General features: G+C 35.4%; 1 protein-coding gene across 2 annotated transcripts in view; it reads right to left on the bottom strand.

Annotated features, from left to right (window-relative positions):
- Window positions 1–460: 460 nt before the first annotated feature.
- The window catches only part of Fnip1 (folliculin interacting protein 1), a 91,240-nt gene continuing 75,868 nt past the window's right edge, over window positions 461–15,832 (bottom strand). For both annotated transcript variants that reach the window (XM_057773695.1, XM_057773696.1), the window contains 5 exons: window positions 14,180–15,590; window positions 13,116–13,284; window positions 9,928–10,125; window positions 5,817–5,932; window positions 461–3,124 (listed from right to left, as the gene is read on the bottom strand). In XM_057773695.1, the coding sequence (XP_057629678.1) occupies window positions 3,046–3,124; window positions 5,817–5,932; window positions 9,928–10,125; window positions 13,116–13,284; window positions 14,180–15,590 (1,973 nt within the window). In that variant the 3' untranslated portion in view covers window positions 461–3,045. The remainder of the gene's footprint in view (window positions 3,125–5,816; window positions 5,933–9,927; window positions 10,126–13,115; window positions 13,285–14,179; window positions 15,591–15,832) is intronic.

Below are 15,832 nucleotides of genomic sequence, written 5' to 3'. Positions count from 1 at the left end.
TTTTGGGTACTATAATTACAATTATAAGAGTATACATTAAAAATTCTCTGAACATTATAATTACTCCGATTACCTGATAAAAGGTAGCAGTCAAAAAGTCAATGAGTCTTGGCACTTAGCTAAATTCTTTGTTTGTTTGTGTTCTGAGACTGGGTTTCTCTGTGTAACAGCTCTGGCTGTCCTGGAACTTGCCTTGAACTCTCAGAGATGGCTTTGCCTCCCAAGTGCTGGTATTACAGGTGTGTGTCACCATTGCTGGCTTAGCTAAATTCTTATCATTATTTTTTACTTGACTCTCACAATCTTCTAAGTATTAATAGATTCTGCCAAAATAGAAAGGTTACTTGCTCAAAGGTATCAAAAGCTGGAGCACAAATCTAGGTTGTCTGATACCAGAGTAAAATATGTCACATACACCTCAATAATAGATGAAAGAAATATGAACACTACCCATCAAATTGACATGTGTGTTTATTGCACAAATTTCCCCTAGAATTGGGAGGTTATTATAATACAGGTGTACATTTGAGAAATGTATTCAGAACAATAAGTATGTACATTTATATATTCGTCATCTAAATAACTTGAGAAAGCAGAACATCCTCAGAAGACAGTTACCAGACACAGGCATTATGCAAATTGTTTTTAGCCATCATCTGCACTGTGTGCCAACTGCAACAAAATGAAATCTGTACTAGTATGTTTATTGCACTTAATATTTTCAAATTCAAAGTTAAGACATATTAATAAATGCCAAGTTAATTAAAATCAAGTCAGTTAGTTTACATATGTGGAAAATTAGTTTTAATCCTATAATATAAAAGATCCCTTTTTAATTTCCCGTTACAATGAACAGGTGTTTTTAATATGTAGCACATATATGTCTGTACCATAAAGTAGTTGAAAAATTATTTTAAACAGGCCAAAACTCTTTTCACATTTATCACAGCCACACTGTAAAGAAGTAGCAGCTCATTCCTTGGGCTTTGAGTAAGTAAAGAATATAATGATAAAGGTATTACAAACTCAGGAATCCTATAAGGACTAGTGAGTCTTTAAGAAACTATAGGCCTTTCCTTTCCAGCAAAGCTGAGTTTTGAGAATAATAGGTGCACAAGCCATTCACTTATTAAAGACTAGAATTACTAAGTGGTAATGAGAGATTTCAAAGAGAACTATGAAAGTTCCATGATTAAGAAAACATCCCCAAATATATCTACCTGCTACATACTCTTCTGAGTCACAATCAAAAAATAATGTACAGTGGCCCATAGAGGAACTTTTTCAGGTTCTAAATTCTGACAGAAATCTACTCTCTGAATTTCAACAGAACACAACAGAGCAATCCCACTAACAAATGGGATACAATGACGCCAAAGAAAACACATCTATAAACACTCTTTGGCAGCAAGTTATCCATGGGAGACCCAGGTTCTAACTGAAACCAAAGTACAAGGGCCAAGTGGAGGCATCCTAATTTTGAGTTTATGTTCCATCAAAACATTCTACTTATTCTTTTCTAGTTGACATTCTCTTGAACACACATAAAGAGCAAGATAAAATGTAATTAGACACTATAAATTTCAAGATTCTGAAGACTAAATCACAGAATATTTTCAATAATTACTGAAAATTTTAAATAGCAAGAATGGATGTTTTATAGTAAATGTAAAGTAACTGAACAAGCAAATAGGGCTCTTTTTGTGTTTTTTGTTTGTTTTTGAGCTAAACAACTTAGAATTAGTCAATGAAAACAGAAAACAACTTTAATTCTAGCATTATGTGTATATTAGCCCACACAGGCAGAGTAAGCTATAATTCAGTATTCAAGTAAACTGAGGTAGTAGAGTATACTGAAAACATTATCTACCCACCTTTTTATTTACATTACTTACAAGTGTTTGGTTCCTTATTAGCCTCTCTTACAAGCAACAATCTACACTATCTACAAAAGACAACAATAAGTGGGAAGCTTTGAAAAATAATGTTTTTGAGAAAAACAAGGAACACTAAGAAAAGAAAGTTTTAAAGCTATTACTTCTACTAGTGTAAATTGAGGATTAATAGCAAATATTCTGTTCATATGGGTTCAGTCGTCGATACTTAAACCAAAGTTTATGGCCACCTGAGCATATTTTAAAAATATAGTATTATTTTTGCAGTTGCTTTGGTGCACTTTTTAATCTTAATTTTTATTTATTAAATTAATATGTAAATATCAATAAGAATTACCTCATTCTTATAAAACAAATGGTATAAAGTAGTATTCTTAGGGAATCTACAACCTTTAGCCTCAAAAAAAACTGGCTTTAAATATATTTTAGAGTGTATGAAACACTCTAAAATAAAAATCACCAGAAGGTAGTATTTCAACATTACATACAATACTAGATGAAAAAATATTATTTTAAAAAGGCATGTTTATCAATATTGTATTTCTATTCCTGCTTTTTTAAAAAAATAGATAATACATATGTACACTTAGATGAGCAACATAACATTTTCACTCACTGTGAGTTTTTTTAAATTAACAGGTTGTTTAAAATACTTAAATAACTAGAAGTTAGTTGATCTGAATTGCAAAACAACAAATAAATCAAGGTCTTGTAGATTTCTGTATTTTAGAAATAAAAATTAAAAATTGGTGAAATGAAGATTTCTGACATTTGCGCATAAGACATCTATTGCTATTCATGAGTTGTGACAAAGTTTTTAGTTTGCATGAAATTCCTGGATAGTCACAGAAATTTCTAAGTTACACTTTGGCTTTTGAAAATGCTACTTGCTCCCCTCCCAATTATTTATGCTGCTTTAGTTTCACTTGGTTGAAAATCTACTGCTACCCAGATGTCCAGTTGAAAATAAAAAGCCATCCAGTCTATGTAGACTGTGATGCAACACAGCATACTAGAGATGACACATTCACAGAAGCCTAATGGAGAAAACTAACACACAAAACAGAACAGCAACAACTCCATAGATACACAATGTGCCTGCCTCCTTGATTTCTATTCAACTTTAAACCAAAGTTAACCTCTAGGCAGGTTAAAGGAGTATCTGAGCAACATATGGAGAATGAGTGCTTGCTACAGCAGCCAGAAGAGGAAGGTCACTGGATTCGATCCTGTAATAAAGAAAAGAAAACTCAGTTCAGGCTTTCTATATCCAAAATATGAATCTTATAGGCAATGATCACTTCTACACTACCAAAGCACCCCAGCACTTAAGGGCTCACCCTGGCCAAAAAGAACAGGGTAAAGAGCTCAAAGGAAAAGAAGCTTCGAAATGCAAAGGAAACCAAGGCACAGACACAGGAAAATACCACAGCTGACCTGACATTTATCTAGGGACAGTATGTACAAGAAATATAATTTACTAGTAATAATAGTCTGTGTGAGCTTTTAACCAAAAGTATTTCTATAATACATGCTATAAGTAGTAAATTTCTTAAAAATACATCATACAAAGCTTGGTGACACATATCTGTAATCCTGCAGTAGGGAGACTGAGGGAAGAATGGTGTAGGAGGTCCTTCTTTCTATGTGTTGTTTGTATTGGCTAATGGATAAAGAAACTGCCTTGGCCTTGATAGGGCAGAACTTAGGTACGCAGGGAAAACAGAACTGAATGATGGGAGGAAGAAGGGCAGAGAAAGAGAAGCCATGGATCCTCCGCCTCAAATGGACACTGGTTAGAATCTTGCCGGTAAGCCACTGCCACGTGGCCATACATAGATTAATAAAAATGGGCTAAATCAAGATGTAAGAGTAGGCCAATAAGAAGTTAGAGCTAATGGGCCAGGCAGTTTTTAAATGAATACAGTTTGTGTGGTTATTCTGGTATAAGCTAGCCAGGCAACTGGGACAAATAAGCAGACCCTCACCCTGCAACAGAAGAGAATCACAAGTTTGAGGTAAGTTAAGCTACAAAGTGAAGCCTTGTCTCAAAAAGAACAAAAAATTAAAAACTCAATTTTCAGAAAAAGAAAAATGGTCAATGCATTTAGAAAAAAAATATATCTAACTTAAGGAATTTGAAGAAAAAAATCATATGCCAGCTCAGGAGCAAGCAACAGTTCTGAAAGTCTGCTGCTAGTTTGGCTAATAGATAGCTTCTTGTGTTTATACGAGTTCAGACTCTACTTTCCAGACAGCATTTAGTTACCAAAATTATGTGTGTAATTTAATGTGGATATCCTTTAATCAAACATTATACTATCAGGAGTAGAATTTATTCTACACAGGTCAAAATTCATTTTTATTTCAGCATTGGTTTATAATAACAAAAATTATAAACCATAAATTATAAACTGGAATGCTATACAACCATCAAAATGAGATGTAACAGTATGCATCCATATAAAGAAATATTCAGGCTGTATTAACTGCATGCTACACACTAACAAAATACAAACCAGTTTCTTTTTTTATACATTTTATAATTCAGCAACAATAAACAATGTCAAGAGTGTTAATGTTTGGTTTGAAGTTGAGGAAAAAAATAATGGTAATTTGCTTTGCATTTTAAACAAAATGTATCATGAACTTGGTTATATGTTCATTATTTTAAAAATTAATTTTTAAAATATTAATACAGGTATCACAATCTCACAATCTCGCTCTCTCTCGCTCTCTCTCTCTCTCTCTCTCTTTCTCTCTCTCTCTCTCCCCTACTTCCCAGGAAAGTAAGATTATATTTTTTATTTTCCAAATAGAGGAAAATCATTCTTTAAAAGCCTCATTGGAACTTATACAACCTTTGGTACAGAATACAAACAGTATTGAAGTCAGAAAAATTTGGAGTCATTCAAATTCCTGTTCAATCCTATTATGTGACAAAGGACATATTTATTTACAGAATGGGCCATTTCCAATTTGGATATTGCCTACACACTAAGAATGACTAAAACAATTGGGCAAGGGGAATGATACATACTCTTGTAGAAGTATGTACTTATGTGTGAGGCTGTAGAGTGAATCCCCAGAATGAATGACAAAACGAAAATTTAGACTTTAACTTAGTTTGTGATGCACACTACATTCTAAATGATTGACACTGATCCCTTTTCCTTTCATAGAAACTGGATTTAGGAAAAAAAATCTTTAATTCCTTCATGCACACACTCATAGAACATACAAAAACTAACAGCACATAATGGAATAAGGTTACATTATGCTTAGAAACCAACTTCTTTTTTCTCCTTAATTAGCATTTCAGATAGTTCTTATTTTCCAGGGAGTTAACTATAGAGTAGACCAATATACTATGAAGATTGTGTGAGGAACAGTAACCTGCAGTAAACAGCAACTACAAACCAAGCATCTTTACTTCCATCAGCTCATTAAAAGGCAAGACAAATGCTTAACAATAATGTATCTACAACAAATTTAGTAAGTAAAACATGAATACTTACTTTATCTATAAATAAAAATTTGGGTTTAGGCCAGGCAGCGGTGGTGCATGCCTTTAATCCCAGTATTTGGGAGGCAGAGGCAGGCAGATCTCTGTGAGTTCGAGGCCAGCCTGGTCTACAAAGCGAGTTCCAGGACAGCTGGGACTGTTACCCTGTCTCAAAAAAAAATAAAAAAAAAAATTGTTTCATTCTCTCTGCCTATATTCTTGACAAACTACAGGAATGGTGCAAAGGCTGATGCATCTCAATTAGTGGTGACAAAAATTTGCTTTCCTAGAACAAAGAGAAACCTGGCAGTGTACAACTTCTAATAGGAAAAAGCACACAAAAACAAACACAAAAAGCAGTTCTGAGGAACATGACAAAAGACACAGCAAAGTCAGAAAAGGAATCATGAACATACCCAAGAACTACTCCTAGCTCCTTGACATGAACACGCATCTGTCCCCTCAGGTACTCAGACAGCATTTTGCTCTTGAAGTATAATTCCTGTAACCGGTCTTCAAGGTGCATCACACACTGCAGTTAGGGAAGAAACAAACTCTGTTAGAAAACTCATTCTAATTCTTTTGAGTAATGTCAAATTTCTTTCCTTGAGGAGAGGGCCTGAGGGATAACAACAGGATTTCACCTATGTATCTGAGGCTGCCTCTGAACTCTCTACATAGTTCAGGGTGGCCTCAAATTCTCGGGTGCTGCATTACAAGTAGGTACCACCACACCCTGATAGCAAATTTCAGAGCATTAAGTTTTACACAATTCCATTTGACCATTCCAAGATGAATTTATGTTCAGAAGAAATTAAGGATGCAGTTTTAGAAGAAAAGAGGCATAAATCTGTTTCTGGTTACTATCAGAGATGAGAAATTCTTTTTTCTAAACTGCAATAAAATCAACCATCTCAAACATTTTCACGGTACAACTCACCAGCATTTTAAACGTTGTACAGTGATCATCAATAATCATTTACAAGACTTTAGGAACATTTTAATTTCAAATCTGATATACATACTAATATTTCAAATGTATATCTATATACATATATACTCACACACATATATTCTCCCTTTCTCTCTCTCTCTCTGAGTAAAAAAAAACAGTTTATAATAGTTCAAAGAAGGAACAGTAGACCTTGGTGAATGAGGTTTATAACCTAAGATAATAAAACTTAAAATACCTACATTTTATATTTTACAATTAATTTATACATGTTTCCTAAAATAGATGAATTTTTCATACAACTGATATATGTTTGAGGGGGAAAATGTGAATTTCAAGTAATAGACAGTGAATTCCTTTCCAATGAAAATGAACTACAAAAGCGCCTGATAAAAACTTGTTTTACAAACCAGAAGGTAGTAGCATATGCCTTTAATACCAGCCCTCAGGAACTAGAGGCAGGTGGATTTTCAAATTGGAGGTCACCCTGGTCTACAAGAGTGAGTTTGAGTTTCAGGACAGCCAGGGCTACATGGAAAAAACCCTGTTTTAGAAAAACCAAACCAAACTAAAACTCAAATCCCAAAAACCAAAACTTGTTTTTATTACCAGAAAACACAACTGAATGGATGTGGGGGTTCATTGCTTGTGTTGTGATATGTATCTCATTCATAATTCCTGTTTAGGCTAAAAATGCCTTATGAAAATGTTAGGTGTAGAATATGTATATCATATAACAGACAATATCATTTACCTTATTAACTTGGGGGGGGGGGTTCAAGACAGAGTATCTCTGTTCAAGACAGAGTATCTCTCTGTGAAACAGTCCTGGCTGTCCTGGAACTCTCTTTGTAGACCTCAAACACAGACACGCTTGCCTCTGTCTCCCAAGTGCTGTGATTAAAGACATGCGACACGACTGTTCGGCTTTTACTTATGTTTTTTAATTGGAGATAAAGTCTCATGTATGGCAGGGTAGCCACAAACTTGCTATAAAGTACAGGCTGACCTTGAACTTCTGGTTCTCTTGCCTCTGCCAGCTAAATACTGACATTATAGGCACCACCACTCTTGCTTTACGAGGTGCAAGGGATCAAACCCAGGGCTTTGTGCATGAGAGGCAAGTACTTTCTACTTGAAGTATATCTCCTCCTCCAAAACAGAACATTTAAGAATATATAGCTGAGAGACATTAAGAACATCTACAATGTTTGACTATAAACACCATCCATTTGGGAATTTTTCATCAAAACCTATTTACCCAATAATGACTTCTCCTTCCCTCCTTCCTCCCTCTAGTAACTACTACTTTATCTCTAGAGATAAACTATAAAACTTACAAGTACACAAAGAGGAAAACTCTGTGACATAAAATGAGAACAAAGTGATTCTTTTAATATACACCAAGAAAATGGGCAACAAAAGGTTTAGCTCTAAGTACAGGTCTTTCATCCAGGTTGAGTTCATTTTTAAATATGACAAAATAAAGACTGAAAACTTCTAAAAAATATGGCCATCTTTTGTTGTAAACACTTTTCCTTGTTGAATGTGGTCTTAGCACTATTACTGAATCCAATCTTATATGAGAAAGTTTAATTCTGGGCTCTTCAATCTATAATGAATGAAGAATGAATCTGTCTATACTCTTGTCTTTATGCTACTACTACTACCATATTTTGATTGTAGCAAAATAAGTTTTGAAATTAGGAAGTTTGACTTCTTTAATTTTCTGTCTTTTTTTATCTTACTGTTGTTTTTTAAAATAGGGTCTCCCCAGTATGCAGCTCAGATCTTCTAAGAAATTATAGACATGTACCACCATGTGGCTACTTTATCCTCAAAAGTAGGCTCAATGAGTTCCCCTGATGTTCTATATGACTGGAATAAGATGGGCTTTCTATTCTTTATAAATTTTTTTGGTTTTATTTTCTTTCTATTTATATGGATGTTTCCTTGCATGTATGTATGTGTACTATATGCATGCAGTGCCCACAGAGGCCATCATATTCCCTAGGGCTGGAGTTACAAATGATTGAGCCCAGGTCCTCTGGAAGACCAGTCAGGAATCTTAACTGCTAAGCCATCTCTCCAGCTCCAGGCTTTCTATTTTTGAAAAGTCTTTCATTAGGATTTTGATAGGGATACTATTCAATTTGTATGTCAGTTTGGGAAGTAATGACAATATTAAGTCCTCCAACTGTGGTTTCAGACAAACACAGGGTCAAAGAGGTCTGCTCTTCTTTTGGTAGGAATAGCCTGAGCTGTGTTGTACGGCAGGTCATTTGGTACATGATGGTGGGCTATCAGTTTATTGATATTTAGAGTGGCCATTAAGCTGAACTGAACCAAAAGAACCCTAAGTTTTCCAATTCATAGATTTGGGTGTTCCTGTTATTTATTCCTTCTTCTATCTCATTTATGTAACATTTCCCATTTACAACACTTTTTCTTGATCATTATTAAACAATCTGGTTTTTACTATTCTAAGTAGAAATGCTTTCTTTCCCCTCACCCTTTTTTTTTTTTTTTTTTTTTTTTTTTAATGAGACAGGACAGTCTTGAACCTAGTATGTAGCTGAAGTTGGCCCTGAATATTCATCCTCTGTCATTAGAGTGATCACAATGCCTAGCTCAGAACTACTTAATTTTCATTTCAGGTTGCTCACAGTTAATATATAGGACATATCATTTTTTCATGTTTTTCCTCTCTGAAAATTCTGTTTTTCTCATGAAATGTGTCTTCTAGATCATGTCATCTGTAAATAGAAATAAAATCTATCTTCCTTTCCAATTTTGAAGTATGTTGTTTCTGTTTTTGCTTAGTTCTCTGGCTAAAACTTAAGTGCCATGATGGAGTTAAAGTGGTAAAAATAGGTTTCTTCATGGGACACTTAGTCTTTTGATACTGAGCAATGCTGTTGGGTATTTGTAACACTGATAGAGAGAGCTTTTGTGAACTTTTACAGTTCTTACATGAGAGAGAATGAGCTCTGAAAGTGGGAGAAGGTCTCAAGAGGCTATCATTGTCATGAAGTGGAAATATTCAAATGATATGATTATGGGGTTCTGAAATGACACCCTACACCAGGAATACTGCACATTATCAAAAATCTGGCTGTTGAAATCAGATTGCACAAATTTGAGTGCATCCCTTTCTTTCTTAGTTCACAGATAGCCTCAGTAATAGATTGTTTCATATTCATAAATGGAGAAATACATTATCTGGGTACATGTAATAGGTTATAGTGAAGGCTCTTTCTCACTGAGTTGTCACATGGTGGAGACAGAACAGGCTTGGTCAATCTCCTTCTTCCTTAGTAGACCACTAGTCCTCTCACATGAATCAACACTCAAGACCTAAACAACCTCAATTAATAACCTAATCTAACCTTTCAAAATAGCCCAGTTCTAGATTCTATCTCCACAATGGTTGGCGGTAGAAGAGGACAATCATTATAATACTTCTTTCAATAAAACGATGATAAAAGCTAGTAAGAATATTTAATGTGTGTACATAGTATGCCAAGTTCACTTAGCAGAATACTCAGAGTCATTCAAGCCTTACATATACTTACAAAGTTTGGAGACAAGTTATGTTTATAAAGTTGAAGAGTAGAATGAAGCAGGTTGGAAACAAGACTAGAAACCAACACTTCCTTTCCCAATTTATTATCTGTTACTCGTCTCTGACTGCTGGCAATCTGAACAGTCCATTTATCCATATCAGCTATTATACAGACAGCTTCTGCTATTGGTTCATCCAACACTGGATGCTGGAAATAAAACAATTCAGTTTATGATAAGCAAAGTTTTCAAAAAGTAATGTAAATAGAACAAGCCAATTTTTAAAAAGCAGAAAAAAATGTATTAAATAACAGTATTACCAAGGAATCTTTGTTTAAAAATGGAATAATAACAAATACATTGAAGTACTTTATAGAAATCATTGCATATCTTTGTATTCATTAATAAATCTTTGTATCCTTAAATCTAGAAATTAATGTTCCCAAGTCTTTTTGATCAACCAGTCACAAATGTGTATGCCAGACAACTAAAACAGTTCTTAGTTTTAAAAGACTGTATCTTTCAAAATAAGACAGACTTTTTCCCTTTCTTTTTGATAGTAACTTACTTGTACAAATAAAACAATAGCAAAATTTTGTACTATCAGTCATCAACATGCCTCAGAACCATATGAGTAATTTGATGATGCCATGAAACACATTATTGCCTCTATACATTAACTCTTCTATTTTTCCAGGACATGTAGGCAGAATATAGACATAGGTTAAAGGAGAACAAATCCACATGTACTGGCCTGACTTATCAACACACACTGACAAATGCAAACCACTTCCCTACATACACTCTACCATACACCTATTGCTCTTAGATCTACATAAAAATGGAGGACTGAAATACTCAAATCAAGGTGACTGTCAAAAGTACAAAGGGTCTCTTTTATTCTGTATATTTTCATCTCGCTTGATATCTTTATCACACAGTATGTTCATAATTATGATAGTGAAAAGTATTATAATTGACTGCCTTAGTTTGCTTTCTATTGCTGTAGTGAAAACCATGGCAAAAAAAAAAAAAAAAACTTTGGGGGGGAAGATTGGTTTTATTTAAGCTTACAGTCATAGTCCATTATCAAGAAAAGTGACAGGAAATTGAAGCAGAAATATGAGGCAGCAACTGAAGCAGAGACCATAGAGGAACACTGCTTATTGGCTTGTTCAGCCCGGGTTCTCATACATCACAAGACCACATGTCCAGGGTGGTGCCACCCACAAGTGGGCTGGACCCTCTCACATCAATCATTAATCAATAAAATACACCACAGACTTGCCTATAGGACAATCTGCCAAAAATAATTCCTCATTGAGGGTACTTCTTTCTAGATGACTCTAGCTTGTATCAAGTTGGCAAAAACAAAACAACCATAACAAAACAAAATAACCATAGACATATAGGTAAAAGGCCATCAGGCAGAGGCTGTACTTTTTGACTTTCCTCAAGGCAAGTCAAAGCCTTTATAACAAAGATTAAAAATGGAAATTAAGTATGCAGCATACCTATCAGTAATACAGTCCTGCAATGCTGGCTACTTCACTATATTTTATTATTAAGATAGGTTATGGACATTTAAAAAAAAAAAACAAACAAAACCTCTGGCCAAAAAGAAGAAAAATAAAAACAAGAGTTAATGGCCTCACTTTTACCATTAAGTGTGGCATCCTCAACATCCATCCCTTTACCAGTTAATAAACAACAACTCTGAATAATATTCTTTCCTAGACAGCAGACAAGGAAGCTATAAATATTTTAAAAATATAAAATAAATATCTAATTACAGATTAAGCAGGAACTACTGGAGATGCAGAAGAGAAAATACTGCAATGTACTTATGAGCTGCAGGTAAGAGAGGAGAGGAACATGGACAGTTCTTTTAGAAGAAACATTATAAGAAAGCTTCAAGTAAATGCACGTGGATACATTTTTGAGAAATGATACTGAAAAATGGGAAAGAAAAGCAGTAAATAAAAAGGCTGGAGAGAGCAAGACAGGCTGACACATACCTGTTATTTTGAAACTCAAGACTAAGGATTGAAAATTTTAGGACAGTTTGTGCTATACAACAAGACTGCTTCAAAAACAAAAAACAGCCGGGCGGTGGTGGCGCACGCCTTTAATCCCAGCACTTGGGAGGCAGAGGCAGGCGGATCTCTGTGAGTTCGAGACCAGCCTGGTCTACAAGAGCTAGTTCCAGGACAGGCTCCAAAGCCACAGAGAAACCCTGTCTCGAAAAAACCAAAAAAAAAAAAAAAAACAAAAAAACAAAACAAAACAAACCCTCACACTACCAGTACACAAAAACAAGCAAACAAATACTATCACTACCACAATAAAAAGCCAATGATTTAGAATAGAAGGAGTTTCCACAGATGAAAAGAGTATCTGTCTACAAGATAATCTACCTCATAGTGAAAGACTCCATGGTTTCCTCCTAAGTATGAATCTACAAGAACTCTATCAGTACTATCCTAATAGTGAAAGACTCAGTAGTTTTTAAGATAAGGAACAAGATAATACTATCTTCTGTCACCTTTTCTTTCCATGCAACACTGGACAGACGTTACCCAATATATTCAAGATTGGAATAGAAAATGTAACACAGTCCACTGATAACATGAATCATGGGTAAGAACTCTAAGGATTCTATATGAATAACACAACTAGTAAGAGCTCAGAAAAGCTACAGAATAAAAGGTAAACACAGAAAATCAATTGCATTTCTATATATAAGCAATAATCTGACAAGGAAATTAAGAAATACACCTTTAATTCCAGAGCTCAGGAGGCAGAGACAGGTGGATCTCTGAGTTTGAGGCCAGCCTAGTCTAAAGAGTGAATTCCAGGACAGCCAGGGCTATGCAGAGAAACCCTTTCTTGAAAGACAAAAAAGCAGAACCAAACAACAACAACAATAATAGAAGAGAACTACTTTTTTGGATATCTCAATTTTTGATGCTATGAGTAAAATATTTTCTATATTTCAAATTTTCATTTGGTAGGTCCCTAGAATTCAATTCTTGTCTTCTTCACAGTGATAAATTAAGTGTCACAGATGCTATATATGAGGTGATAGATTCAGAGAACAGTGACTATGTCACAAAAATACAAGGAATTCTGGGTTGTAATAGAGAAAAAGAGTTTGCTTTTGCTTTAAATATATTCAGAAGCTGTGAAGGTAGCTCACCTGCACAGCATGAGATAAATCTGAATACAGGCACTGACGGAGCTTCTCATCACTTCCAATTCCTTGAAGAACAAAATCAGGAACGTAAGATGAGCAGTAGCCTCCCAGCAAGGATCTTCCAAAGTTGGCAATGTTCGGCTGAACAGCACTCACTTCAATTAATTTTGACCTGAAAGAAAGATGATCAGGGAGGGAAATCTAGATAAGTACCTAACATTTTTTATCAGTGGCAGAAGATGGGGTGGAGAAGGTTATGAACTTGACAAGTCTGTCTTTCCAGTACCCTTGCTTTCTATGAACTATATACAGAGTAAAATCAGCCTTATATAAAAACTAACCTAAACACTAAAGCAGACCACAAAATACTGTTCTCTCCTGGAGGAGGTCTGAAGAACAAGAGTCTTTCATAACAGACTTTAGGAGGCTATCCTTTATAAATATTTGTAACACATTTCTAACACAATCAGATTATGAAAATCACTATGTAAAAGCAGCTAAATATCTTGGTCTGTAACGTTCCAAAGCAGGGATAGCCTCCTTGCATACTTGATCTCAAATACATATTCCCTCTTTGTTCTCAAGTATTCTCCCTAAGTGCCAGGCTTGTCATAGGTCCACTGTGGGATAGATACATGCATAACTCGTTCCAAAATGGTTTGCAAACTAAGCAGAGACCAATTTCCTACATCTCACTTGTATTTTTAATGTTTCTCTGATGTCTTCACTAGGGGATGTGAGGAATAGTTTTTAATTCTCCCCATTAGTAAAAGAATTTGACCTGTATAATGACGTTAAAAATTATTTTAATAATCATTATTTTGAATGTAAATGCATGAAGTCAGTGAAAAACCCTTGGGAATCAGTTCTCTCTTTCCACTGGGATTAAACTCACTCCAGTTCATGGGATCATCAGGCCCATATGACAGATGCTTTTTACTGCATAACCATCTTGGAGTCCTAACCTCTTTTTAAAGTTAGTTACTGTCAATCTCTAGAGACTGGCTAAACAAAAAGAAAGCACATGCTTCAATAGGGGTTGTTTCAGATGGAAAATTTCTACTTACCCAGGAAAGGGTATTTCATCCTCTTCTGCCCAGTCTTCCTGTTCCCCTCCACAGTAACTGCCAACTTGTCTTCTTATATCAGGACCTGTGTCTTCACTCTCACTATCTCCAAGGGCACTATCTGAACTTTCATTTCTTGGAATGTCCCACTCAGTTCCTACAGCATTTTTTTTCTCTGAACTCTCTTTATCCCCATGGGGGACAAGAATAGAGAGGGTGTCTCTTTGGTCCTGCTGAGGAAAGCAGGCATTACATGAATCTTGGTGAACTGTTTCTATACATTTACAAAATTCACTTTTTTGTTTGTTATTTTTTGTATATAGTCTTTTTGGGAACTCTAACATACAGCAATACTCTTTACTATCTGTACTTGTTTTAACAGGAACATCATCAATAGTCCTAGTTTCAATTGAATCATCATTAAAATATTCATCAAACAAGCTCATGCTTTCTGGGTCTGAATGATTCCAACAAGGAAGCTCACAGGATTCTCCAGAAACCATGTTCGGTGTGCCAGACTCTCCAGATTGGTCCTTAGTTATTTTACTCTGTTGATGCTTATCAGTCACCCCTCTGTCTTCCTTCAGTGGTTTGCTGTGATGTCTATTAATCTGATCCACCACAGCCTGACTCCGAAGTTCAGTATCTGAATCAGGTGACATAGAATCTCCAATCAAGAAAGTAACCTTTGTCTGAGTTACCTCACAGGAAAATGCACTAGGCACAGTCTTATCTGGAGGTTTCTTTTCCACAACTATCCCTGTGGATCTCATCACTGTGCCTGTGTGATTATCTGAATCCAGCAATTCCTTATTCTGCCAGGATTCTTCTGTTGGCTCCAAGCCTGTCTCTGGCAACACACATTTGTCTGCTGGAGCAGATCCTGTACAAACAACTGTTTCTAACTTGTTGTCAAGGCAAGTTCTTAATTTATCTCTGTACTGTTTAATATCAACATTTTCTTCTTGGCAGTCAGGAGAACTCTTTCGGCATTCATCTGTAATTCCCAGCAATTCCTTAGAGTTGTCTTGAATATCTTCTCTCTCTGGTTGTGACACATTCTCTGTATTTTGCCCAAGGAGTGGATGACTGCAATATTTACAGTTACAGCTAGGAGTTCTTGTCTCTTCTGACTCCTTAAAGAGCAAGCTGCTTTTGTTTCTGTGCATTGTGATCAGCACATACTCTGACTCCTCTATTTCCCCTTTTTCTAAAGTGGTAGTAATCACCGTGCCTGGCATAACAATGGCTTCATCTTCTCCATTTTCTAAAAGATGGGTTTCTTGAAGTTCAGAGCATCTTATGAAATAAGTAAGAAAATAAAGCAGCCTCTGGACCAGGTCTTGTCGTTTGCCAACGACTACAGTTCTTGCTAAACGTACAGGAGACCCAATAGCGCCATATAAATCTCCTGCAATAAAAAGACCACTTAATAAACATGCAGACTTTCAGTTATGATAAGCCTTCTCATACAAGTTCAGATTTTACTTTTAGCCTCTTTAAAAGATGACTGACTATTCAAGAAAGCAGGGTAAAATTAGTGATTTTAACCTGGGAGAAAGGTGAAAAGAGGGACTTTTCTAGCTGTGTTCTTAAACAGCTTCTGTGGTTTTAAAGCCTCGAAGAATTAGTTCTCAAAGTCAAACTTATTAA

The sequence above is a fragment of the Chionomys nivalis genome, chromosome 7 (assembly GCF_950005125.1).
Source record: "Chionomys nivalis chromosome 7, mChiNiv1.1, whole genome shotgun sequence".
Classification (NCBI taxonomy): Eukaryota; Metazoa; Chordata; class Mammalia; order Rodentia; family Cricetidae; genus Chionomys; species Chionomys nivalis.
This window is presented reverse-complemented; position numbering and strand designations above follow the sequence as displayed.